This window comes from Gymnodraco acuticeps, unplaced genomic scaffold, assembly GCF_902827175.1.
Source record: "Gymnodraco acuticeps unplaced genomic scaffold, fGymAcu1.1, whole genome shotgun sequence".
NCBI classification, from domain to species: domain Eukaryota; kingdom Metazoa; phylum Chordata; class Actinopteri; order Perciformes; family Bathydraconidae; genus Gymnodraco; species Gymnodraco acuticeps.
This window is the reverse complement of record NW_022989980.1, coordinates 777,852-803,551: the sequence shown is the minus strand read 5'-3', so window position 1 is coordinate 803,551 and position 25,700 is coordinate 777,852. Positions and strand designations below refer to the sequence as shown.

The 25,700-nt window shown below is 42.5% G+C and overlaps 1 protein-coding gene across 1 annotated transcript; it reads left to right on the top strand.

Annotated features, from left to right (window-relative positions):
• Positions 1-3,858: 3,858 nt before the first annotated feature.
• Positions 3,859-25,458, top strand: apln (apelin). Its single transcript, XM_034211836.1, has 3 exons — positions 3,859-4,373; positions 17,975-18,147; positions 21,190-25,458. The coding sequence occupies exons 1-2, from the start codon at positions 4,307-4,309 to the stop codon at positions 18,139-18,141; spliced, it is 234 nt and encodes a 77-aa protein (XP_034067727.1). The 5' UTR covers positions 3,859-4,306; the 3' UTR covers positions 18,142-18,147; positions 21,190-25,458.
• Positions 25,459-25,700: the final 242 nt, after the last annotated feature.

Sequence of the window (25,700 nt, the reverse complement as noted above, 5' to 3'; positions counted from 1 at the left end):
AGACAACTGTTGGAGAGTCACGCAACTCCACAGCATGCCGTCTCAGAGGATCATTTACCTGGTCATTTCAGGAGAAGAGCAGCAGTGGAAACCATTTGAAAGCTCATGGTTAAACATGTAATAATTTCTACTTGCTTATTTTGGATTTAAAATTAAACTACTGAGAATCTGACCAAATAAAAGTGGAAGAAGATGAAAAGTTGATTGTATGATTACTGTTGTGTAAATCGCTTTCCTCTCTAGACGTGCAGCCCTCTGAAGTCAAGGGTTAGTGATTCTTCTCAGTTCATGACTGAGTTCAGAGCCTGTTCAACATTAGAGGAGATACACCACAGCTGGTGTTCACATTCAGGGATAAGCACACCTCCTGTCTTTAATAATTTCTTGACAAAAAGACAATTACTTAATAAATTCACCATGTTTTGCTCAAAGTGTTTGTGATAACTGTTCACTGCTGCCTTTCAGGGCAACAGAAGTGATCTGTGGCATTTTGATGATTTCTAGGAACTCTATTCATGTAGAAATTAAAGAAGATTGTGTGTACGCTATGTGTGTGGTTGCTTCGAGGCAATACGACAGAATGAGTGCCATAAACTGTCAGAAAATGATTCCCTATTTACCAGGGGGCTTTGGCGAGCCCACTACATTTCTCAGCTGAATTTACAGTGCTGCTGATAATATCAGGATTAAAAGGCAGATAAGTTAATCCACCAAGCCTCTGATTCTTGACATTTCATGATACGAAGCACAGGCCGCCTAAAGGGGAGAATCACATTCGTGTAAAGCTTCAGATGAGCAAATAACACAGCTCAGAATCTCTCGTATCTTCAAAGAAATACAGACTTTGAAACGTCCTAATGAAGATGTCAGGCTCTCTTCTCTCACTGCAGATCTCTCCGGAGAAGCTAATTAGCAACCGCGGCCTGAAATCACATTGACATTCTGCATTCACTCAAGCTGCTGACTGTGACTCTTATCTTGATGGAGGTTTGATTTGTTTTCCATTTTAATAAAGGTGCGCTGTATCTGATGGAAGCTCTGAAAATGGAAGCGGATGCAGGAGCGTTGAGTTCACTTTTGCACAACAATAAACACAACATGCACGACCTGCCGCTGCTCATTCAATCATCAAAACAATACAAACAAACATCCGCACACTTCATTAGCATTTTAGAAATCAGGAGCCTAATAGAGAAGCGGATGAATAACAGGAACACATTAATTGTGAATACAGTAAATAATGTAGCATTTTTTCTCTGGGGACCAATTTATCCACATCCGAGAGCCACCTGTTGACACAGTCTGACTAATACTTACAAAGGAAATGCAAAGATACCTTTTCCATCCTTTGTGTTACCCTTATCTGTGGAATGTCTGCCTGTTATTATTAAAAACTCAGGAATGAGGGAAAAGTCGTCACCAGTGAGCGAACGCAGACATACGCCGCATTCCGGCATCAAACACTTCCTGTAAACAGCCAAGTGTTTCCTGTGTGGAGGCACATGTTGCTGTATTGCTGCCCTACGACTGCGTCATGTTGCCACGTCCGGCTCAACATCCCTGGATGCAAAAAGCCAATCCTTCCACAGCTTACACTCACGTCACGGCACAAAGTCCACTCATTCACTCAAAGGAAACACCATCTGTTACATTTTCATTGAAGGCCTTGCTTCAGGCTAACGGCCCGTCCACACTACAGCTTAAAAAAAAGCTTGGAGCTGGGCGTGTCTGAAGCTCGACCAACAACCAATCACATGAATCTCCCGCCCCTGACACATAAGCAGCGGTTTGATTGGCTAGAGCTTGTACTGGCATATGATTTGATTGGCTGACGCTTCCACCGAAAGCTTCAGAAGCTTCAAAAGTTGAACATTGCTCAACTTTTGCAGCCTGAAACGCCAGGAAAGCTCCGCTCTGCTTCCCACAATGCAGTTCGGCGAAAAGTGACGTCACCCCATTCAAAGTGAATGGGCAGACGTGTTGGAAACAGTTTTTGAAGCTGTCGAAGCTGTAGTGTGGACGGGCCGTAAGACAATTAAAGCTAATAGAGTGCAAATGTTTGAGCCTGAAGAACTGCCAACTTCACAATATCTTACACATTCTTATCCATATGCATAAGACATTTTAATGAGTGAATGAAATCCAGTCCTATATTATCTCATGCAGCACCTGGGTCCAGCACATTCTGGATAATTCAGTTTTGATACCCACATTAACTGTTCATTTAGAATAACTGCAGGCAGTTATCCCACATTGCTTTTAGATTATCCTTGAACGTTGAATTACATTTAATTCTGAATTACTCCCAACAACTCCTAACTACTAAGTGTGCTGGTAATGGCGCTATAATCCCCACTGTCTCATTATGTTCAATTGGAAAGAATTGGTCATGCTTTCTGTCAGTGATCAGTGAGCACCTTTGAGAAAAAGCTGTGAACAGATTCTTTAAAAGGCACTTGGGCGAATTATCTCGGAGCTAAAAAAAGGACAGGCTTGGATAAGCATCTTTAGCCCCCGGGGGCTGCACCCCTGAGGTGAGAGGATTGCTTCACATGAAGTGAAGGCTTCAAGTGCTGCATGTAAAAATGGAAGCTGCTCTTGTTGTTGGATCTGGAGTGGGTGGCACAGACATGTTGCCCTCTGGGACCTGGAGCCTTTGGGAGACAATGGGCGGGCTGTGTGAAGCGGGAGCTGCAGAGTCCAGGGTCACAGGGCCCCTCTTCTCAGGTCTACACCACTAAAGTGACTGTTTAGTGACAACACATAGAAAAGGGTTTGTGTGGAAGACTATGGTGGGGGGGTGTTTGGAGGTTGTGACCAAAGGCGGTCCATCCATCATGTGTCACTTCAGCCCTTTGGGAACTAAAGTGAACTGAAGCCATACCAACAATAATTCATAAAAAAACACCTATGTTAAAGATTATTTTATTGTTGGATCAGATCTGCAAACTAATTGAACCAGGGTGAAGTACATTTTGTAATTGCGTGGAGTTCAGTGTTTCTTTTTTTATTTTTTTTATTGTGTATGCATAGTTTAAAACATACAAAATGTATGTTCCTTCCTGAACGATTCTCTTCTCAAGTAGATAAACTTCTCGCATTGAAATTGCTCTGTGGCTAAACGCGATAAGAAAACTTGATGTACTTCTAGTGCCAGCGTAGAGTTCTCAGCATTCACCGCAAGAAATGCAACCTTTCCTGTTGATTGTATGATTAAACAAATAAAACGTATTTTTATATCTGTTGCAGGGTGGTGGTTTTCTTGGGGCTTTTGTTTGTGGAAAGAATATCATCTTTGTAGCTAAATAAAACAAATGACTTCAGGGGCAGAGGAACCAATTGTGCGAGCGATGTAATCGGGTAGAGTCTGATACGTTTTTTCCTGCGGTTTTGCACAGCGTCACGAACACTCACTTCAAACGACGTGAGTGATTTAAACTATACCTTCAGCGCCACTGAGGGAAAGAATAGTGAGGAAGAAAGGTCCTTACATCTGGCAGAGATACAAACGCAGGAAAAAATTAATCTCATCTCACACCTTCCCTTCTTTCATCTACATCCCCTAATAAGCTGGTATTTTGATTCCTGGATTCCTGGCAAGCCGCCCTGTTTGCAATTCAAAGAGTTTTCAACAAGAGCATCTGTTTGGGTATTATCATAAACCTGCATGCTCCCCCACCCTTCACCTCCCACCTCCCCCTTTTCCCTTCCCTCCCTCCCTTTGCTACCGCTCTGCTCTTTCCTCTGCCGTGTGCACTTGCATGTTTGCTTGAAAAGGGGTGGAGAGCATGGGTGATGGTGGGGTTAGGGGGGCTTTTCCTTGACCCACAGAGTCAATGATACATAAGCCACATGACCAACTAGACTCATACAAACGCACGGAGGGACGCACACTTGGACAGACAGACCTGCAGGCTGACTTCCAGCACATTCACAGCTCCACTGAACTTGGCTCAGGCTGCCGTTTTTTTACTGACAGAAGAAAAGAAGAAACACACACACACCTCTGTGGGAGAGCTCAGATAAAGACGTGCCTTCAGTCTTGGAGTGGCGCTGTCACACACACTGATATACAAATACGCATTTAGACAAACACACAGCCACAGCCAGGGAGCCACCACACACATATTCCCACAAACTGACACACTCACTTCTCACACACAGGAGAGCAAACAGTCTCTCTCTTTCTTGCTCGCTCAGCTGCTCTCTCTCCCTCTCCCTCCCATCCACACACACACACACACACACGCACACCACTACAGTATATCAGCGAGTGACTAGCGGAGAGCCAGAGGGGAGTGCAGAAATGAATGTGAAGATCCTGACGCTGGTGATTGTGCTCTTGGTGTCTCTGCTGTGTTCTGCCAGTGCTGGTGAGTACAGGAGCGTTCAGCCTCATCGCCGGGCATCTCGCTCTGCTTTCTATTTCTCTCTCTGTTTGCCTTGTGCTCTTGCAGGCATCTGTAGTTGATCAGTTACCCAGCATGGTTAGCCTTGTGTGGGCTCTAAAAGGCAGGAATATCAGCACCTGGCTGTATACAGTACTGCACTGCAGTGGTTATACTGTCTGCTATTGTGCTGCCATGGCTTGTTATGTTAAACTTGAATGTGAGCTGAGATTGATCATTTTCCTCCTTGCCTCACCTTGATGAAAGCTTGGAACACTTGGAGAGGAAATATTCGTGTTGATGGACATGAATGTGTGGAGCTATGCCTGAGTGACAATAATGCTGTATGCATGGATGATTGTTGTGGCTGTTATGAAATGTAAGATATGCATGGCACATGTTCTGTAAGGTGGAGTGATTCCGATTTATGTATGGCTTGATGTATTCCATCTGACCCAAGTGCTATATAAATCATTACATGACTGTGATTGTGCAGCAGGGCAACACAGCACCTATGCGTGCATGCCTCCTGTGGTGATGATAATGAGCACTGTAATTGTTGTATGCATCGATGAGGGAAACACAGATCCCAGATAGATGGATCGTCTCCTGAGGGGCTTGCCGCCTTGTCACAGTACATTTCCGTAAAGTGCTGCTGGGTCTCTGGAGCCACTGTTGGACTAGATATCAATTCCAGTGTGGATCTAAAACGTCTGATATGTAGAACAAAAACATTGACTCGGGACAATTATACAGGGGCAGGGCATATTCTCTCTCATTGCTGGTGGGAGGAAACGGGTTCTGAGATATGTGGCCGGGGGTTTAGTTTGGAGAGCGGTGGGCAGTCTGCAGATGTGATGCAGGTAACATTGTAGTGTGAAAAAACAACAGTTAGGCCTGTGTAAATGTCTGGGCCATTCTTGGGATTATCACCTACCCACTAACTATAGTGGGTAAGACACACAGACACACTGTGTTTAAATGTATTACATGGGAAAGATGCTGTGTAATATAAGATGTAGCATAGTGTATGATCATAAGATATAGGCCTAGGATTACATACTATTGAATGCTGTTAGACTATATGTTGCTAGGTGCTGTGCTTGTAAGATGCTGTGTAGACTTTCTGCTTGCTTGATGCTGTCCACTCTGTATCGATCCACAGCCACGGCACTCACAGTTCCCATGCTTCCCAGCAAATTCGTTTCAGCGACATGCTATTTTTGTCTGAGGCTCACAGCACATGAGTAAATGGGAAGCAATTATCTAGCATCATGGTCAGTGTCGTTTTTCACGCCCTGCGTGTGGCTAAGCATGTTCCACGCCTGAGAGCCCACCGGGCTACACCGGCGACGGGGAAAACAAGGCTGATGTGCCTCAGGCTTTCATGGGAGCTTATCCTTCTCAACGTTGTTCAAGTCATACCGCTTATATGCCTCTCTGTTCCCCGGCTGCTACTGTAGTACCAGAGCTCCATTGACATACAGGAAGAGAGAGAAAGGGATTGAAGAAGAGGAGGGGATGCAAGTGTGTTGCAGCGTTGATGGGTGTGGGAGGGATGCTAGCTGGAGTGTGTCTGCGTAGCACAAGCCTCTGCTACAGTATGCGCTGTCGCGGGAAGGTGTCGGAAGAGGCTCTGCATGTAGGCAGTGGGTGTGAAGCCTTTCATCTTGAGACAAACACTTTTCCAGTTCAGTGGGCTTTCTTTCTCAGGCATCTGTGTGTGGACATGTGAGTCTGAGAAAGAAGATGCACAGCGACAGAGACAGTGTGTGTGTGTGTGTGTGTGTGTGTGTGTGTGTGTGTGTGTGTGTGTGTGTGTGTGTGTGTGTGTGTGTGTGTGTGTGTGTGTGTGTGTGTGTGTGTGTGTGTGTGCAGGAAGCAATTCATATAAAACTGATAAAGGGTGGGGAAGTGTGCATGATTGTATTTATGGTTACATTTGCATATTAGCAAGAAGTCTTAGTGCAACAGGCAATTCAACTCCACAACCTAATGCTACTTACAATATTCATTCAGTTCACTAAAAGAGCTGCTGTGGCCTTCTCTAGGTAATATTAGCATCCTTTAGCAGCGCACTTCAATTACCCATCCTTGAGAAGCACTCTGGCTCAAGAGTGGGCTCCAGCTTTAGACATGTGGTATCCATAATTCATCCCGAGGCCGATCACTCTTCCTCCCTGTGTAACTCTTAAGACTGGTATATAAACAGTCTGAAAACATCTCGTGTCTCACAGCCTCTTAAAAGATATCAAAGCTTCCTTTTTTCCCCCATCATGGAAACACCCTGACAATCTTCACCTAGGGATGCTCAGGATAAAAACAATAGCAGCTGGCTCAGACATGCACACACACGCACACACTTAAACACACAGAGGGTGTAATTGTGAGGCCTGGATTGAACAGGTGAGCCAGTAGTGAGTGTGAGCAGGGCACGAGGCCCAGATCAGAGCCATTATCTGGCAGAGGAATCGTCTGCTTAGGAAGGGGGTGATTTCATGAGAGCTGTCAGCAGTGCTATTATTCCGTATTAAACTTTGATGTATTGTTGGGGCTGGCTGCACCATCATGCATGCATACCGTACTGTAGCTTGCCTCTTTCACATGCTCACCCCAGTGTTACGGGTCAATGTAATGAGGGCTACAGTACATGCAGCCTCTCATTAAGGCTCCTCAGGGCATAAAACAGGGTGTGATTATTGTGTTAGCAACTTATATATATATATATATGTAAACCAACCGTAGCCAGGAAGCTTTAAATCATAACCTAGGTTTTTCTAATGTGAAGAAGGTGTTTGTGCCTGTGGACGTGATTATGGCGGTTGTGGAGAGAACAAACACAGCTAAACTTTTCCAGATGTCCAGGAATAACATAAGAACAGTGGGCAAACATGTGTGTAAAAGGGGAAGAAGAGGTTATTACGGGATTATGGAGTATCACAGAGCCTTTTCCTTTTTTATTTGTAGGGGGGAGAGGAGATCCTAAGCACTACCTGGGTTTATGTCACAGAAAAACACACACACACACACACGATGAAATCTCTTTCATGAGGAACCTGGATTTCCTCTTCATGCAACATTACGACGAAATAGAGCCAGAAGCCTGAAGCAGCAGGGAATTGTATGCTGCATACGACACACACACACACCCACACCCACACACAGTAGCCAACCATTTAATATTATAAATATATCTAGGGCATTTCTTACAAAAGCAACACCCTTCCCTATTTAAAAAGAAAATATTTGATGTAGCTCATTTACAAGGAGTAAAAGTTCATTCATTTGTTGTATACTGTATGGTTTATTTGATGCTAAATTGCCTCAAATGATGTGAAGCTACAGTGTAGTTTAGGCCGTTTCAATTGTTTGCGACTGCAGGGTTAGCGTTGGGGGTAGCCATCTTGGAATAATGTTTACACGTTCTGAAAGTCGGAAGAACTGTAGGTTTTCCCATTCTCCCCATTATGTTGGCATTAAACTGTGGTGGTCGATGTTGCAAATTAATAAGCAGATTTTGTGATAAAGTTCCTTGATTTGGCAGGTATTTAAAAAGCTGGATTTGATCTAACAATTTCTATGTCAACATATTTGAGTTTCTGATATAAACTTATGTACTATACAGCAATATAATATTTGTCCATAGCGCCTTCCCCTGTAGGGTTTATACTATGCAACTCATTGTAGCTGTAAGTAAGTTTGAATGAGGAGGTTTTTAAAAAGCACTCTCTGTGATAAACCCTTCACATCTGTATAATATCACCCAGCATGAGCTTGGTGAATGGCACTCCAAATTGCTCTGGAGGGGGTGGGAGTTGAGGAAGAGATTTAGTGAAAAATCATAACTCATTTGGTAGGGATATAAGCTAACCTTTGGGCTAACACTCCCTGGAGAGCTCAGCTGTTGAAGACTTTGGCATATGTGACTGCTGGGCTGCTGTAATGTAATTCAGAACCCTTTGAATGAATAAATCTACTCACTTAGATCTTCCCTTGAGAGCAAATGCAGTGAAGGAAAAAAAAAAGCAAAAGTGGGAGTAAAAGACGGGCCAAGGGACAGAGAAATAAATGAAGGGCGGACAGGAAGAGAGGCTATCAGGGAGCTCAGAGGTTGTGTAAGCTTTCCACAGAGGGGGAAGTCATGGCTACATCTAAAAACTCACAGCTGGTGATGAAGTCTGTCTTTACTAATTCACATGTGGAATGATGACACTTGTTGGCTGTATAGAAGCTAAACATGCTTAAACCTTGAAATTCTGAATCCATTCCGATTCCTTACAGTATGTATATATGTCTGTTGCAGTCCAGACCCCCTTTTGAGGGCATAACCTGAAGGATTGGGGTAATGGGGGGGGGGGGGGGTGTAAGGGGGTCCTGTGTTAACCAGACCTCATGTGATCACCAGACCTTATCCTCAGGCCCGGGGCGCTCCTTACAACTTAATTAGAGCCAGATATTCTCCAAAACTGCTCTGGTTTTCACTACTGACCAACATTAAAGTGATTTATGAGTCTCTTTTTGAACATTAAGTGTTACATTTACAGCAGTAGTCCAGCAGATCATATTCCTGATCAAGATCTGAGTGGACATTTTTATTAACGGTCTGCCAGACCGCAGGATAAATATTGCGGTCTTTAGGAATGCAGGTGCTTTAATTATTTTCATGCTCAATTTGTGGGAACCCAGAATTGAAAAATACGACTTCTGTGTATTACTCTAGAGTTGTCATATGTGGTAGCCTTTCATAATTACAGCAGCTAAACAGTATGTAGGAGTAGGAATGATTACTCTGGAGAACCAAATAAATATGGTTTAGGGTTTTGTCACTATTACCGTCAAACCTCTATAGGCGCCATCATGGATCAGAGAGATTTCATGTAATGTATGGCTAAAAGAGCTGCACAGCTGGCTGTTGTTAGGCAGTTTGAATCAGACAAGGGATTGCATTGCAGTGAGGATGGCGGTGTGGATTGGGGCTAGGGATGGTGTAGAGGGATTCGGTAGCTTTGGGGTTCATTTATTGACGCGTCCGCTGGGATCCGCCTAAACTCCAAGCCTTAGGCAACAGGATGTGCACGTCACTTTATTCTCAGAGATTTATAGGACGTGGTGGTGCACCTCATGAGGTTTCAAACTGTCATGGACTTTATGTTCTTGCCTTTAATTGAAAAGCTTTAAAATACAAGATCTCTTACATCTTCCACAGAACTGGGGCCCTTCTGTGACAACACACAAATCACTCATTTATGAAATCATGCATTATTCAACACAAATGCTCCGTCTTTGATCACAAATGTTACGTTCCCTGGGAGAATATCGCACACATACTGTCCCACGCATAAAAGTTGGTCAATCTAATGATCTGCCACTGACTAATAGTGTGGATCTCTCGTATGCCTGTTTCCTGGATCAGGACAGGGCCCCTCGCTGCGTCCCTCTGTCTCTGCTCAGGAAGGGAAGCCCTGCTCTGTGGGCCCCTTGAACATGAACAGATGTTTGTAAAAACAGGAGAGCAAAACAAGATATTGGAATTTATAAACATGCATCAGGAAAACAGTTTATCCCAACAGCTGATGATAACCTTGTCAACTCAGAGGGCTGATAGAAACTAAACTTTAGCTCACTTTCAGCACAGCAGCTGAACCTGTCAGTAAAAATCCTCATGAATTATATATCTCCCCTAATTAGGTGTTACAGAATTGCTTACTATGTTTTATTGCTAACCTTGAGCCCAAGGTGCCTTTTTCCTGCCGTCCATATGCTAAGTTAACATTTCTGTTTTAGAAGACTCTTTAAATAGTCGAAGCAAAACAAGCGTACACTCCAAGCAGCAAGAATGACAGGCCTTTTGAGATGAGATAACATTTCATAAAAGTGTGTCTGTTTGATTAGAGATATGTTTATTTTCATTGCTTCAGTATCGCCTAAAAGCATTTAACCTCCAAAGTTATATATTACTAACCTATTAAGAGACTTGGAAAAGGCCATAATAAAACGATTATGTTGAGCGGAACTGAGTTGCTTATATGTTGTGTTATAAATGTAGTTTTGCATTCATAATTAATAATAATAAAAAGGGAAATGTTTCAAACTGAGAAAATGTAGGTCCTGAGGTTTTCATTTTTACATTAATTAAGAGATTTTCAGATGACTGATCGATGAGATGCATAACAACTGAACACATCTTAATGTATTAAACCGTTTTGTCCTTGTACATGTGATTTTGCATATACTGTACTCCCACTGTCCTTATATGCACCAATATCTCAAATAGTGACACCCTTTGTTGAGTTAATCTTTTCAGTTAAGCTTTAGCTGTTGTTTTGTAATCTTGAGTCTGATGCAATGTGGCTGCCTCTTTCCTTTAATAGTACTGTATAAGCTATAGGGAGAGACGATGGTCCCCTCGGGCTCTAAAAGCTGCAGTGAACCCGGCGCAGTGACGTTTCCATCCCTCTCTGTTTCTCCCACATTAAAAATGGGAGATTGCATGCAGGTTCACAGCATGGGGGGAGCGATGACACAGGAGAGGGAGGGGGCTGTGTTTCCCATCTGATTAGCGTGCCCATGGAAACGGATGGTTGGAGGATCCCTTTGCCCTTGATAATGCAATCTCTGGAGATTAGGGCAATCGTCGGTAGCCTTACCTGACTGCTGTACATGCCATGCGCAAAAAAGGAAGCTTGCTGAACAGTAAACATCCACACAGGCATCTCTTCTGCAGTTTTGACACTCCTCAATACAAGTTGTGAAAAGAAACCTCCCCTCTGAGTTGTGTGATGTTTGCTTCTCTGCCTGATCAGTAAGCTCCAACCTGCAGTAACCTTATAGCCACAAATTCACCCCTTCAACTGGAGTGGGATTGTGAATAAACCAACAGTCAGGCAGTCAAGTGGTGAGGGGAGTCAGTGGCTTTATTAGCTGCTCGATGCTGCTGCTGGACCCTTTGAACTCACAGCGCTCTGATCATAGCAGAGAACGCAGTCTCACACCTCATCATTTCATACACTCTCTAATTCAGGAGCATATATATCACCACACTTCACAGGCGGCTGGCTCACTCAAAGGGACATCTGCAGAAAGCCAGAAACTGCAGGGCTGCACAGTTTGTTTTTAATTTGTTCGGAACCTTAAGTGAGAGTGGGGGGTTGTTTTCCGAGCAGGTTGGACGAGGGGTTAAGATTAAAAACGGCTGTAAGTGGAGCGACTTTTTATGCACGGTTTTGTTTCCTCGCTGGAGTTTGTATAGACAAAGCAAGCCTTCAACTCAGCCACAAGCCCAGTATTATCACGGCACAACAATGCTGCATATCAAACAGTTACCAACATAAATAGAAGAAAGAGCTGCCGACCAAAACAAAACAACCCCCCCCCCCCCCCCTGAGAGGAACACTCAGTCAGAGGCCAAGTGTGGTTACCCACAGAGGGAGGTTCAAAAACATCACAGTCACAGTCAGAGGCTGTTCATGGATTCAGTCTCTGTGCAGTGAAATCTGTAAATTGAGAACCTGGTCGATTTCAGCTGACAATGTCATTCTTTTTTGCTCTAAACTGAGCGCCTTTCATGGTGGCTGCCATGGTAACGTGGTCTGAAAGTCGGCATGCAATTGGTACCAGTTTCTGCCAAGGCCCAGACTTACTGGTAGGCATGCGATAAGCAGCATTTCCGACACTAAATGTTGGATTGTGAAAGCTGAACAACGAGGGATTGCCTCCTTAGTTAGGCACCGTTCCATATGTGCAGGATGAATGTGCGGGGAGGCTGTCAGGCAGCGAGCAAATCCCCAGTATGATGCTGTAGCAGTGCTGAGGCTTATTGTAGGTTAAAAGAATGTTTGACTTGTATCTGGCACAATTAACACATCTCATCCATGGCTAAATAATCCTGATCCCCTAATGTGCTTATGCAGAGGGAAGCATCTTTGCCAATGACATGTCTGTCTGGCTGTATGGGTTAGTATGTCTGTGGTGATGGCATGAAGGGATTCATTGGCCAAAGCTGCTTTTAGTGAATGAAGTAGGGAGGCACACGATGGAGACAGCAGGCTGGCTCCTCCAACGTCATGGTAATAACCATGGCTACACACACTAGGGTATTTATTCTTCCTCTCCAACACTAACACAAATATTGCTCTGTTACCCATAAGGATTACACAAACACATAATGAGCCACGACTACCTCCCATATAGACACACATAATGCTGTTGTCTTTATATTACTGTGCAAGTCCTTGTTTTGTTTTTGCAATAGAAACCCAATATATTATTACATAGGGAAATGTTATGGAATGCTTTATTATTTATAGTGTTTATGGTGTGGGAATAGTCCCAAACGTAACTGGAGTGTATTGACTTATAGTTTAATAAAACATGAAATACTCTATTTTATTTTGCACAACAACTGGCGCTGTGATGGTAGTATCCTACATTAATAATAGCTGGTGTTTTTAATTGATGATTAATGTTGTTGAATCAAAACACACTCACTAGGAAAAGTCTTACATGCAGATGTTTGGCAGGTATAATGTAAAGTGTTCAGCGTTTTTGTAAAGCATGTTTACATTTGCTAAATACCAATTAACAAAAAGTACAGCTGAGGATGATGGGGAAAATATTGGCTTAGGTTTTTGTTCATAAAGGGAAGGAATGGACAAATTAAACTTGAAACCAATCATGGCGCTAGGTTGAATGTTAAGGCCAAATCAATGTTAACGGTGGTGTTGATGCTGTAAAGTAAACGCTGAAATCAGTCAAATGTATCCTCTGGGGATAATGAATGTTTGTTTCATGTCAATCCATTTAACAGTTGTTAGGATATTTTACTCTACACCAAAGTGGTAAACCAACTATGCAGCTAGTACGTCTCAAAACATTATAGTGACCTATGAAGGAAATCCAGCTATGATTATTTATAAGGTTTTTGGATGCAATCTTTGTTTGTAAAATCATAAAGTGGGGCTTCACTCTCCAACTAATTCCCGTCATCGCAGCTGTCTGTGTACACGATATGTCTGAACAAACCACAGAGAGCAAGATTTATGGCACAGAGTTGTCAGACAAGTGATGACGGGACAGTAAAGAAACAAGAAGAGAGATGAAATGTTTTGAGACACTCACCCAGCTGAGAAAACGGATCAATGAGATTGCACACAATTGATTCATAATCAGTGTGACCGTGAGTGATGAGCAAGACAAGTAAACAAACAGATACGAATCAAGAGGACAATACAATTCAATTTGTGGTGACACAGAGAAAATGCAACACAGCAAGGATTACATTTTGGTGGCCATGCTTGACTGTGCATGTCTACATTCGATGCAAGAGTTCCTAAACGTAGGCTACTTGTTGCTACATTTATACTCAGACTTGTATCACTTAATCTCTTGTGTCATAGTGGCACAAATACCCTTTACTCTGTGGCTGCATTTACAAGCGCAGACATTTGTTATGTGGTTGTTTTGGCAGCCAATAAACACAAATCAGCTTTACAACTATTAATAAGCAGCTCCGGCCCATTTGCCATGCTGCCTGCGTTGCTGCATTGACACACAGCGCTGTGATGTACTGTCTGCTACTGCTAGCCGAGGGGCCAGTTGATGAACTTGGCATTAAACCAGAGGACAGCCATTTCTCTTCTCTGACTGGACGGACAAGTGCTGGAAGATGTATAACTCTCCAGGCTCCACTGATGGACTCTTTGCAGCACCAACAGGGATAAGCTGTCAGTTTCCCGCTTCCCGCCAGGCCTTAATAAGACGGAGAGCCGGCCATTTAAAAAACACAACATAACAAATATCACCTCAGGAGGTGCTTGTGAATCTAGGGCGGAGAATCAGGGAGCAGCCAACCAGCTATTCATCTTTAGTCTGGAGACTGGCCAGTTTGTGACACTGTCAAATATTCTCCTCTCTGCCTGACCACTTCTAGTCTTCTCTTCAACCCTATCCTTCTTAAGGAGGCGGCAGAGGGTATAAGTAATAACCAGCATTCCTGAAATTCCACCTTTATTAAACTTTAATTAGGGAATTACCAAGTGGGGGAAGAAGTGTTGAGATTTGTAGGAAAAGGGCAAAAGCAGGGGTTCCAAGATCATCAGAAATAGATAACACACGTGTTGTTGTAAGACAAATGTTATCCTGCAATTTTAAGGTTTGACCAGCAGAACATAAACATGGGAACCTCTCATGGGAAAAGATCAAATAGAATACTATAGAGACTGGAACCAATTCCAGAGCAATAAGATAGAGGAGATATCTTTGTTTACAGAGATGAACTATGCATTAACCAATGATAAACCTGCCATGAAAACAATCAAATGGTATTATCCAGATGCAACAGACGCTGCCACATTTCATCTATACGAGCTCCTCTACAGATGGGTAGAAGCTAGCTCTTGCTATATGTCATGTATGTCACGCTGAGATGCTTTCCTACAGGCTGCAGGGGTTAATCTATACTGCCAGTGTTATCACTGGGGCCCGGCTTATTTTTAGCAGCTTTCATTACACTTTTCTATCCTGTAGCCAGATTGGATGGGTTGAGATTTGTCAGGAGAATCATGAGATGTTCTCCCTTCAAACAACAGTGCAGAAGCTGACAGCTTGCTATGGCAGCAGATATCTAAATTGTCTCATTATGGACCTGGGTTATGACAGCCTGAGCCACCGTGTGGGAGAAACAGCACGAGTTGTGTGAGCCGAGGTACAATTAATTTACCTTCTTGCATTGCAGTGAGCTGGAGTGTGCATAGCCACTCCTAAACTAGCCATCGCTCAAACATCAGCTGCAGTCGGGAGATGTGTAGCACTGTAGCTACAGCAGGTATAACTGTGAGACATTTATGTGTCAGTATGTTTTAAACAGTGCTTGTTGAATGGTCAAACGTGGTTACCATGCTTTGTAATGGAGTCTTTTTTACTGCTTCATCACCATCCATATGTATAGCCTACCAACAATGTGTTTATTATTATATTGTTGAGTGCACAATTTTTTCAAAGATCTAGCCACTTGCTGTAAAAAGAATTACAGCTAAACTTGAAGAATGTTCAAGTCTACTTAGGGGTCACTAGTGGACAATCCAACTCAACGACTTTCAGCCGCTAATGGAGGATTTTACCTTCTCTCTGTAGCTGTTTTTTTGCAATTAATTACTTCTGGCACTTTTCCATTTATATAACCAAATGCAAAACTATTTTTGAAAATAATCTGAAAATGTGAATAAGTAATGTCTGTTTGACCACGTTCAGGCTTTACACAACACAATCAAATTGGACCATTTGAATCATCTTACACAACTTCAGACATAATACTGCGTACAAACTAGATTGTTTTCGAGCATACAGTTATGGCACCTTAAATACAGAAGACTGCAGTCTTGAGTTTCTGTGTGTTCTAATGCTGGCTTCGTTTCAGCAGAAAGAAGAAGAAGGCCCCCCATAACACTCAACACAGTGTTTTCACATTGAACCCCCTGGATTTGAAATAAATGAGCTGAAAGCCTTCAGAATGTGTCAAAGTCCCTCATTCACAGTGTATCTGGAGCAATAACAAAAGGATAATGCACAGATTAGTGCTCCTCGGGGCAAGATGGGCTTTAGATGCGGAAATATGCAACACAGTCTTTCCCTGCTGCAAATGAATTAGCCCACTGTTCACCCACAAATATAGTGTGTAATGTGCTTGCGGAAGAAGCTTAGTGTGGATGTGGAACTTGAGATGTCTGGCATTTCAGGGATATACATTGAAAACATTCAGCAAGCTGTCTAGCTCAGTCATGCAGTTCGCCATTATTTAAACCTGAAAGCTGGAAACACTTGTATTTTTCCTCTTTTTCTACTGAGAGTTAACTTGTTCTTTCAAAAAGGTTTTCAAGGTCAATAATTAAGAGAGGCTGGAGAGAGACTTTGCTTCCTAATGGTGTTTTTGAATTCTCCTCTTGAAGAAAGCTGCCCTCAATTCAAACATGTTGATCTTTGCTATTAAAGGAGAGTGTTTTGAATGCAGTAGAGACAGTTTTTTGTTGCTGTGCATTGTTCAACAGCATAGACACTGACGGATGAAACCAATGGTACGGAACTAGGGATCATCATGGCTTTTGTAAGCTGCTCAAGTGCTGTCCTCAGTATACTTGCCGCTTTTCCCAACCTCTACAGTTGACTAGTTGACTTATCTTAAGCCATGTCCTCACCCGAGCCCTCATAAACTGGACTAAGGTCAATCTGTCGGGAATTCTAAAAATGGTGCCCGTGTCTCTGAGGAAAAGGGACAGGAATGTCATGACCCCATGTGAGTGATGTCAATCTGCTTTTTGAAGGGGAAATGGCCAACATAAATGTGTATTTTCTTTGGCGAGAAGAGGGTTAGTTTGGCTCTGAAGAAGCTTTAGAAATGTAGAAGGTGTGCTCAAAGCGGTTTTCCATCAATTTTACCTATTAAGTTATTTGAAGAAATAATAATTGTGTGTTAAAGGGTTATCTGGGCTTGGTTTCAACACTGAATAAGCCTATTACAAACTAGAGTCGTGGCATTTGAGAAGTGGTTATTTAAGAGGCTTGGTTGGCATTATGGGTAAGTTAGGATTCAGTATTTAGGATTTGAACCCATACTTTGGACTAGAAATCAGAATTTTGTAATTTGTCTCTTGTGATTCCTTCAAACTGGCATCACCTGCTAAAAAGATAGAATACCACTTTTATCACATCTACACAGATCCATTAACTTACATTCTTTATGAGATGGATAAAGGTTACATTTATAAAATGTTCATTTAACTGTTGCGTCACTGTAAGTAATACATACAAAGAAATGGCCACTGGGATATTCAATTACTTTAACATGCCATAATAAAAGCCCAACTCTGCTTTTCCTCCATTTTTATTGGACTTAATAACTGGCTGCAGTGTGAAAGATCACCCACATTAAATATCCGATTACAAGTTGAGATTACTGTGAAACAATCTGGAAGAATATCTGTATTTCCAAGAGCAGGTCTTTCAGTTTGCAATAGGTTAAGAGGTCATAGAGACACTTAAGGTGGACCAAACCATTTGGAAAAGAGGGGCTTAGAGGGATCAGGCCACACTTATTGAGAGATGACTGAGAACATCTGGGATCGCTCCCAAACACACATGTACCCAAACACCACCTAACATTCACACACATACGCAGCGTTATTAAACTCATCTCTAATCTCGGATCAGACACTGCGACAGGATGCACCTCTGCGAGGTCTGTTGCTGGGCGGCGTTTGTAATCTTGAGGCAGAGTGATAGAGACATGAGACACGAGGGTTTCGGTTTCCCCGTCTATCTGCTTGGCTTGGGTTCCACCGCGCTGACTTGATGAACTACAATGCTGGGTGGGCTTAAAGAGGCCCACACACACACTCACACTTATCTATACATGTCTCTTGTTTCCTCATCCATTACCACTGTGATCCCTCTTTGGATTTTGCTACACATTTTCTGTTGGCACTGATTGATTAAGCAGATAATCAAAATGTGATACTCTGGGTGAGAAGAGGCTGTGAAATGCCATTTTCTGGCGAGGTTATCTAATTGCTATCTCCTCTGTGTGTGTCTTCCAGGTCCCATGGCCTCCACAGAACATGGCAGAGGGCTGCAACAGGCGGCCACAGTCAGAAAAATTGCCCAGCAAAATCCTGCGAGGGGCGGCCAGAGCCACAGACCAGCCGGCTGGAAGAGGAGACGCCCACGGCCACGTCTTTCCCACAAGGGGCCCATGCCGTTCTAGAGCAAGGTGAGTTTATAGCAGTCAGAGGTGAATAGACGCTCGTTAGGTTTAGTCTGGCAAAGCATGCAATCAAACCTGTGATTATACGGTCAGTAAAAGTGGATTCTCGTAAAAAACTATGTGCTATTCTCTCCTGCATTTGACCAACTTTCTGTCAAGTCAGAGCTACATGTTTCTCGAGGGAATATGAGCCAAAGCACTTTGCGAAATATCAAATCATATCATATCTGCTGACTAGTGAGGATACAATTTCAAAAATACATTTTTAAGTGGTCTAGCTGTTGAGTCTTAAAATACTTTGTTGGCAGAATCAGTAGTTTCAGTGACGAAAGGGAAACTCTTACAGGAACACTGGGAACTCAACACAAGGATGTTTTTGTTGGCATTGAGAATAAGTGCATGTCTTAACAGATTACTGGACTTTAGCCTAGCTGCATGCCTTAGTAGTACAGGGTTTGTTTTTAAGGCACGTCATTTATTTCCTCATGTGGGAGACAGTTATACTTAGAAACCCAAGCTTTGAGTCAATTCAGCTAGCATAACTCTTTTCTCTCCATCTCATTAAGTAAATTAAACCCTTTTACCAAAGATAACACTTTTAAGAGTTGGGTTTCATGGCGGCGGCGCTTTTTCTGTGAAATAATGTTTAACTTGCTGTGAAGTAAAACAAGCCTTTGGGTGAAAACTCTTTCATCCAAAATCAGAGACAATATTTGACTTATCACTTTTTCAATGTATAGTTTTCTTTTCGGAACCAAAACAAACTCTCTATATTTCTAGAAAAACAGATCAAGCTTCATTGAGAAACTAAATCAGTAATCAAACAAGATGATCAAATGTACACAGTGTATAAAGATGAAAACTCTCCATGCAGATGGTAGCATATATCTGTGAATTGAACAAGAGCAGTACGAACTTGCATTAAGAAGGGCAAGACCCATTCAGATGTTTCTCCCAGACGCTGTGAGAGACAGGGAAACTCAGCAAGACACAATATCCCTGCAGGAGGTGCCGACTATACAACACTGACCTGCAGAGGGTCGCCATAAATTAAAGCCATAGTGAGAGGTGGCTGCAGCCAGAGAGTGTCAAGGCATGGTTAATCAGTTTTGAGGAAAAGAGACCAAAGCTATAGAAGATTGGAAGCTCCTTTCTCTCAAGCAGCTTCTACAATCTATAGCGAATTCTCGATCATTATTTTGTTGTACTCCTTTTATCAATAAGGGGCTTTCGAGGCTTAGCACAAAGGTGAAAACAATGAGTAAGAACAGAGTCAGGGAAGTCTACCCTTGAAGAACAACGTGGGTCCTCCAACTTTCCTGGGTCTGCCAATAAAATGTGAGAATCCTCTCTGCTAGTGGAGTGTTCAGAGCTTGCAGTGTTTAGTGCCAGAATGCTGGCCACAAATACGGGGAGCTTCAGGAAGTTGTGAAGCTCAGTAAAAGTGAACGGCTCAGTGAGTCACAATGCTGTCTTTGCAAACACCTCTTAAACCACAACACGCTCAAGATTTCCTTTTTTTGTCTGCTTCCCACTCGGCTCCTCTCATTCTTGTGAAGTTCATAGTTCAGCTCATTCAAGAGCTTTTTCACATACCATGCTAATTTACCCCGACGTGACCTCAGTGGGAATCAAGCTGTCCTTTAGCAGCGGTTTAGAGGTAACACTACCAAGAGTCAAGAGTAAATGATCCAAGGAATACACTTCCTCACAGTTTAGTCCCAGTTTGTTCTTTATGCCTCAGTATGATGTATAATGACGGAAGGAATTAATTCTCATCTGGCATCAACCTACCCAACAGAATGATTTTAAAGCCTTCGTTCTTCCTCGTGTGTCCTGCGTTCTTCTTCAGTTTGTGCTGATGATGGGAAAAACACCTTCTGGAAGCAGCTGGAGATGCATTTTGTTTGATCAAAGCTAGGAGACATCCAGCAGAGAGCTGGTGAGACTCAGGCAGACAGACTGTATGTGGATGTCATTATTATCCTGAGTGTAATTACTGCGCTGCTGAAGTAGAGTTTAAGACCAATGGTTAACTTCACAGTGTCTGTCCACTGACTCTATGCTGTTTAGCTACATTCCCCCTTTTCAGTGTCAAGAGCAGCTCATCTCTTATTTTCTTAGACACCTGAGGCAAAGCTTGACTTTTCATCATTACATATTCCAGATGCGAGAGAAGAACGATGGTGACCCAGGTCATCCTCTTTGTGCGTCCCAGTAGACTCAGTTTCGAACGCGCTATAAGGACTCTTGGATCTAAGCTGTGCCTGTCTAAAAGACGACAGGATATTACAGATTTAGAGCCGCAGGCAATTTATGAAAACCCCTTGAGAACCCCCGAGTGTGCGTAAGCTCAGTGCACAAGTCTTTCATCAAAACAATATAGAGCAGGTCTGCATCTCTTCCCATACATTCACTCAGTTATGTAGAGTGACTTCAAGGGGCTGCTGCACTGAGATCATTCCGTAGACCGAAAAAGCACAAAGACGACAACAAACAACATCTCAATGGAGATTAGACACACGGAACATCAGTTCTCGGGGCATTACATGAACGCAGAAATATGCCAACTTGTAACAAGAGCAGACGCTTATCAGTGAATGAATGTTGTTGTCATGCAACAAAGCTTACTTGTACTACACATCTGCAATCTCGGAAATGATCCCAGAACAAGAGCAGATTAAAGGCGAAGGGAGATCAAAGATTTCCTCATTGTTAAGGAATAATCCAACGCCCCTAGCGTAGCATAGCGGGGTGCTTGTGCTTTAACGGCGAGATATACAATTGTTTTTCTCACTCCCTGTCGCATTTTCCAATCAACACCATGAAATCTGTCTGGAACATGTCTGGGATAACCTTTTCTTAACTTGTTTCTAGTTTTTCCAAGATAACATAAAACACATTGAAAGCTCTGGTAGAAACTCCCTGAGGGGCATGCTTCTAGGAAAGGAAATTAAAATGTCTGCAGAACTGAAATTATTGTTAGGAAGCAAAAAGATAAACACATGCTGATGGCTCTTTCTCTGTGTTTTTGTTCCTGTTTTGCAGGCACTGCTTTGAGCGCCCTCCCCCAGGTTCTGATTTCTATGCTCTTCCTTTGCCTTGGGGGGCCTTGCAATGAAGGGCCTACGCTTGCCCAGCCTGAAGAGTGATGTCCATAGCACCTGCTGGTTCTTCAAGCAACTCTGTCCACAAAAAAAATCAGGACAAGCCGCTCACCCTCAGCTCTAGGAGGATTTGGGGGGCAGGGAAAGGGGGTTGGGGGGGGGGTATGGAGCCCGAGCTATCAGACTCTATTTCTCTGTCTCTCTCTTTCTCTTACTCTCACTCCCTCGCTACTTATCTATCTCTGTCTTCTCCCAAGTGTTTCTCACATTTTCTATCATTTGCTTAATAGATCTCAATCATAGAGTGTCTCACACACTTTGCATGACATGTGGTGGAGAGGGAGCCCGGTCAATACAATCTGAGTCTTAAAGCATCTGTCATTTCTCCACGGTGTGTTATTCCCATCCCTCAGATCCAAGGTTACTTCAGCCGCAGATTTCATTGCTGTGTAGCTACTTAACAGCTTTACTAGTGGCAGAGGGCGCTGGTTATGTGGAAGGGCAGGGTCCGTTTAATAGTTGACAATAGTAGGTTCACTTATTGTTCTCTGGATGTCTGCTGCAAGAAGGAATTCAAAGTTGAAATTGGAGGACATTTGATGACACTATATTAATCGCTTAAAGATCATTTGTAATAGTGCTTTGTACCTCCTAAGACATTCTGCATGCAGATTGGACTGAAAGAGAGCACCTATTGTCATACAATCCATTAAAGTGACTAAATAGTTCCTTCATTTAGGAGATTCTTAATCCAAAGCTATTTTGGTGTTTCTCATTAACACCTTGGGGGGGTTTACTGACACGCTCAAGGTTACTGTAACATAGCCCACCTTGGATGAGTCTTTTGACCCCATATCCCAATCCTGTGCCCAACCCCCAGCCTTCTCCCCACACTGCTGCCCTGCGCGGCTGCTCTTCACGACTGTTAACTGGCAGGGGAAGTCTGCTCCACCGACGGGCTGCCTTGCCTTTTAATGAAGTGCCAAATAATAACCTTCTCCACAATGCTGCCAGAAACGAAGGAATAAAAGGTTAGGGAGAAACACATTACCTCTTGTTTAAAGTCTCAATACACTGACACATTATGCATTTTACATTACTGCAAACAGAAATCCCACGTGAGACAATGTTAGCAAGGAGGACAGTTAATTAGACCCAAAAAAAGGAAGGAGAAGAAACAGCTATTATCAGCTCAGTTAATATTCCACCACGATCAGCCTACCATTAGTGCTCTGGCTGTTTTAATATTCAGCATAAGGCTGGTTTGACCCTTTGACCGAAATCTTTCACAAACGAAATGCTATGCCTTTCCATCATACTGGAATATATTACTGTTTAGGTTTATTCCTGTGTTTAAGTAGTTGTATTTCTTTTTTCTCAGGGTGCTGTGATAGAAGCTTGTACTAGAGCAGTCTATTTTGTGCATTTATTTAACAAAACACAAACATACAGTACATTAAAAGCATATATGAGCATATTTTCGTATATTTCCTTACTCTCCCTCTATGTATTCAACAATATAGCCATGTATCCAGATTCAGTCGTTTCAAGGCATCATCCTCTCCCTACATTATGTTGGGTACAGTTGCCTTTCTAGTCTGCCCTACCACAGCACAGGTGGTCGTGGCTTTGATCATTACGCTCATTAAATCCTGGAGTTAATCTTTCTCAGATGGATCTCCCCAAGGCTGGCCGGGGCCACTTAGTCTGAGCTCATTGTTAAATTGGCTTAGACTGAAACCACACCCTTCCCCCTTGTCCAATCCTCAAACCCCGCTGATTCAGTGTGTTAACATTGTAACATATTAGGACTGTAACCTGTAGAGCAGCCACCATCGTTCTTTGTGTGTTAGGTGTGCCGGAGCAACTTCCGAGTTGTTGTTTTTAACTAAGATATTAGTTGAAATTCTGTCCACTGCGATCCAATCAGCACACACTCCTGTTTCAAGCAACTGGCAGGTTAACCGAGATATTTCAAACACCTTTCCCTCTCGCCATGTCTCATGCAAATATTATAATAAAAAGTGGAGTCTTCTCAGCCCCAGCATGAGAAGCTTTTATTAAGAGAGCATCTTAAATCACAGTGGTAATCCACCCAGCCAAGATCACCTTGATTAAAAATGTATTAAATCCTTGGGCACTGTGAGGAGTAATAATTTCAGTTTCACCATTATTTTTTCATACCCTCTCAGACAGAGATGTAGATTTCATTAATGCTCCACGGGAGAGAGACAGCTTGGCTCAGGATGTCTCATGTATTATTGGAGAAGATAGTAGGAAGATATGAGCTGGGGATAAAAGTTCAAAGCCGCTGGAGTTTGGATGCTGGAAGTAGACTGGGTCATGTTAAGGGGTTCAAATCAATATTTCCCCATCTCAGAAGTTATTGTTACGGAGCCGAGCAAAGTCTGTAACCGCACTGTTCTTCATGAATGTATCCTCACCATCTGCACCAGCCATGCTGCCCTTTCAGAGACCAGAGCAAACCTATGTTTATGTAAAATACTCGTTTTAATCTTGGTCTGGTTATTAGTTAATTCCAAAAAGAATTCAAAAGCCAAATATCCCACTGATCCAAAGCCTCCGGTGTCAACTAGTCCCAACTAATAGACGTGGCTTTGCTCCAAGACTTCTCTGTTTGGGTTTGCAAGGCTGCACTTTTGCAATTCCATTATGCTGCTGGAGAAAAACACCCTGAAAACAAGAGTCTCTTGGTATGGAATGGTTTTCCAGTGTATTGTGACAATTTTTTTTGTCTGATTCTTGTCTAGCTGGTTGTCCAAAGCTTACTTTTTTAAATACAGTGTGAAAAGCTGTATGTTTTGTGGATGTAACAAAATATAAAAGTAGTCTGCAGCACAATGTCGTGGACACGTGAAAGCTTTCAGGCATTCTTTTTTTCTAGATCATAGCCCACAGCCCTCCCCTGCACATCAGGTTAATGGGCCTTGTGGTGTGGAAGGACAAGCACGTCCAGGCTCAAACTGAAATGGTAAACCAATACATTATGCTCGGGGAGCAAAACCATTTTCCTTAATGGTCTTTTCCAGCAAGGCTTACACAAGAGAAACGATTCCTATCCTCTCAATGTTTCCTCTCTAGTTCCTCTTCTCTGTGACCATCACAAGGCCTGAGTAATGTTCCTATGCACTTGTTAGCATGTTTTCCTGGTAGAGAAATGTTTGTTCTGAAAACTTGCCCCTTTGTGTTTAGTTATTTTTGTCCAAATGCATTTGGCTGGGAGTGTGTAAAAAGTGGGGATGACAGGTGGAGACAGATATAAGCTAGCAGCAAGTTTTAAAATATTAGCTTAGCGATTGATCTCTGTTTCCTAATAGCTATAAACACAAGCCCCACAAAAATGATAAAAGGAAAACACAAGGTTTTTATGTTCCAAATCATTCTACATTCTACCAGATACAATTCCTTTAATATGACAGCTCAAACATTTGACTCATTGTAGAATTGGAAACAGAGTTGGCACGCAACACATTCCATGATTTTACCTTGTGAATCTCTAAGCCCATCAAACTGTATCATGTTGGCCTTCAGAGTGGGTGTCTGCAAGATCAAGTGGCTGATATTCAATCCAACGCATTCACACATTTCCACCGGCTGGGCAATCCAAAGGATAACTAGATTTAATCTCCCATGGGAAATGACTAAGATCTGTCATTATCTTGGAGCCTCAAAATGAGACTTCCTGCACCCAGAATAGCACAGGCCCCTCCTGCCTTGATTGCGAGACATTCTCCATCTAACCACTATGTCCAAGATCAGCTCCATTCAGAACAATCTGAGGAGGGATGCAGTCTGTAGGCTTACACGCCATCGCATCAGTGTTACTAGATCTCAAGCAGATACCATTTTAAAAGACGATGTATTACTCCTGCAACTTATGTTCTGTTAATGGTGTGTGCTCATATTACTCACCAGGCCAAATGTACAGTCCCTGTCTCTGTTTTGATGTTGAACTGGGCAAAAATAAATGACATAAATAAATAAATAAAACAAGTGTATCAGAAATGGTTGAAATACTGTGTACATATTTGAACTTTTGGTTTCTAATTTATAAAAGATAAGCTTTAGCTCTTGGAGTACTTATTTTATGTTTCCTTTCATGCGTAGCTTTGTGTTTTTATTTTCTATTTCTGTAAAGTGTGTAAATATATCTTTATGATAATAAGTAATATTAAAAATCTTATTTTAAGAAAAAAAAAACTGTGTCCTTGTCTTTCTTGATGGATAATGAAAATGAAGTATGAGTGTACATAAAAACTGTAAAGCTTCTTAGGCATATTGGTGCTTTGTGCTAAATGCTAATAACTATGCTAACCAACTGATGTTTAGCAGCTAATGCAGGATTGCCAACTTTGGGTACCTGGCTAGAGTGAGATTTTGATATCATGGGTTTAATTACACATGCGCACTAAATGACTGCTATCGTGTCAG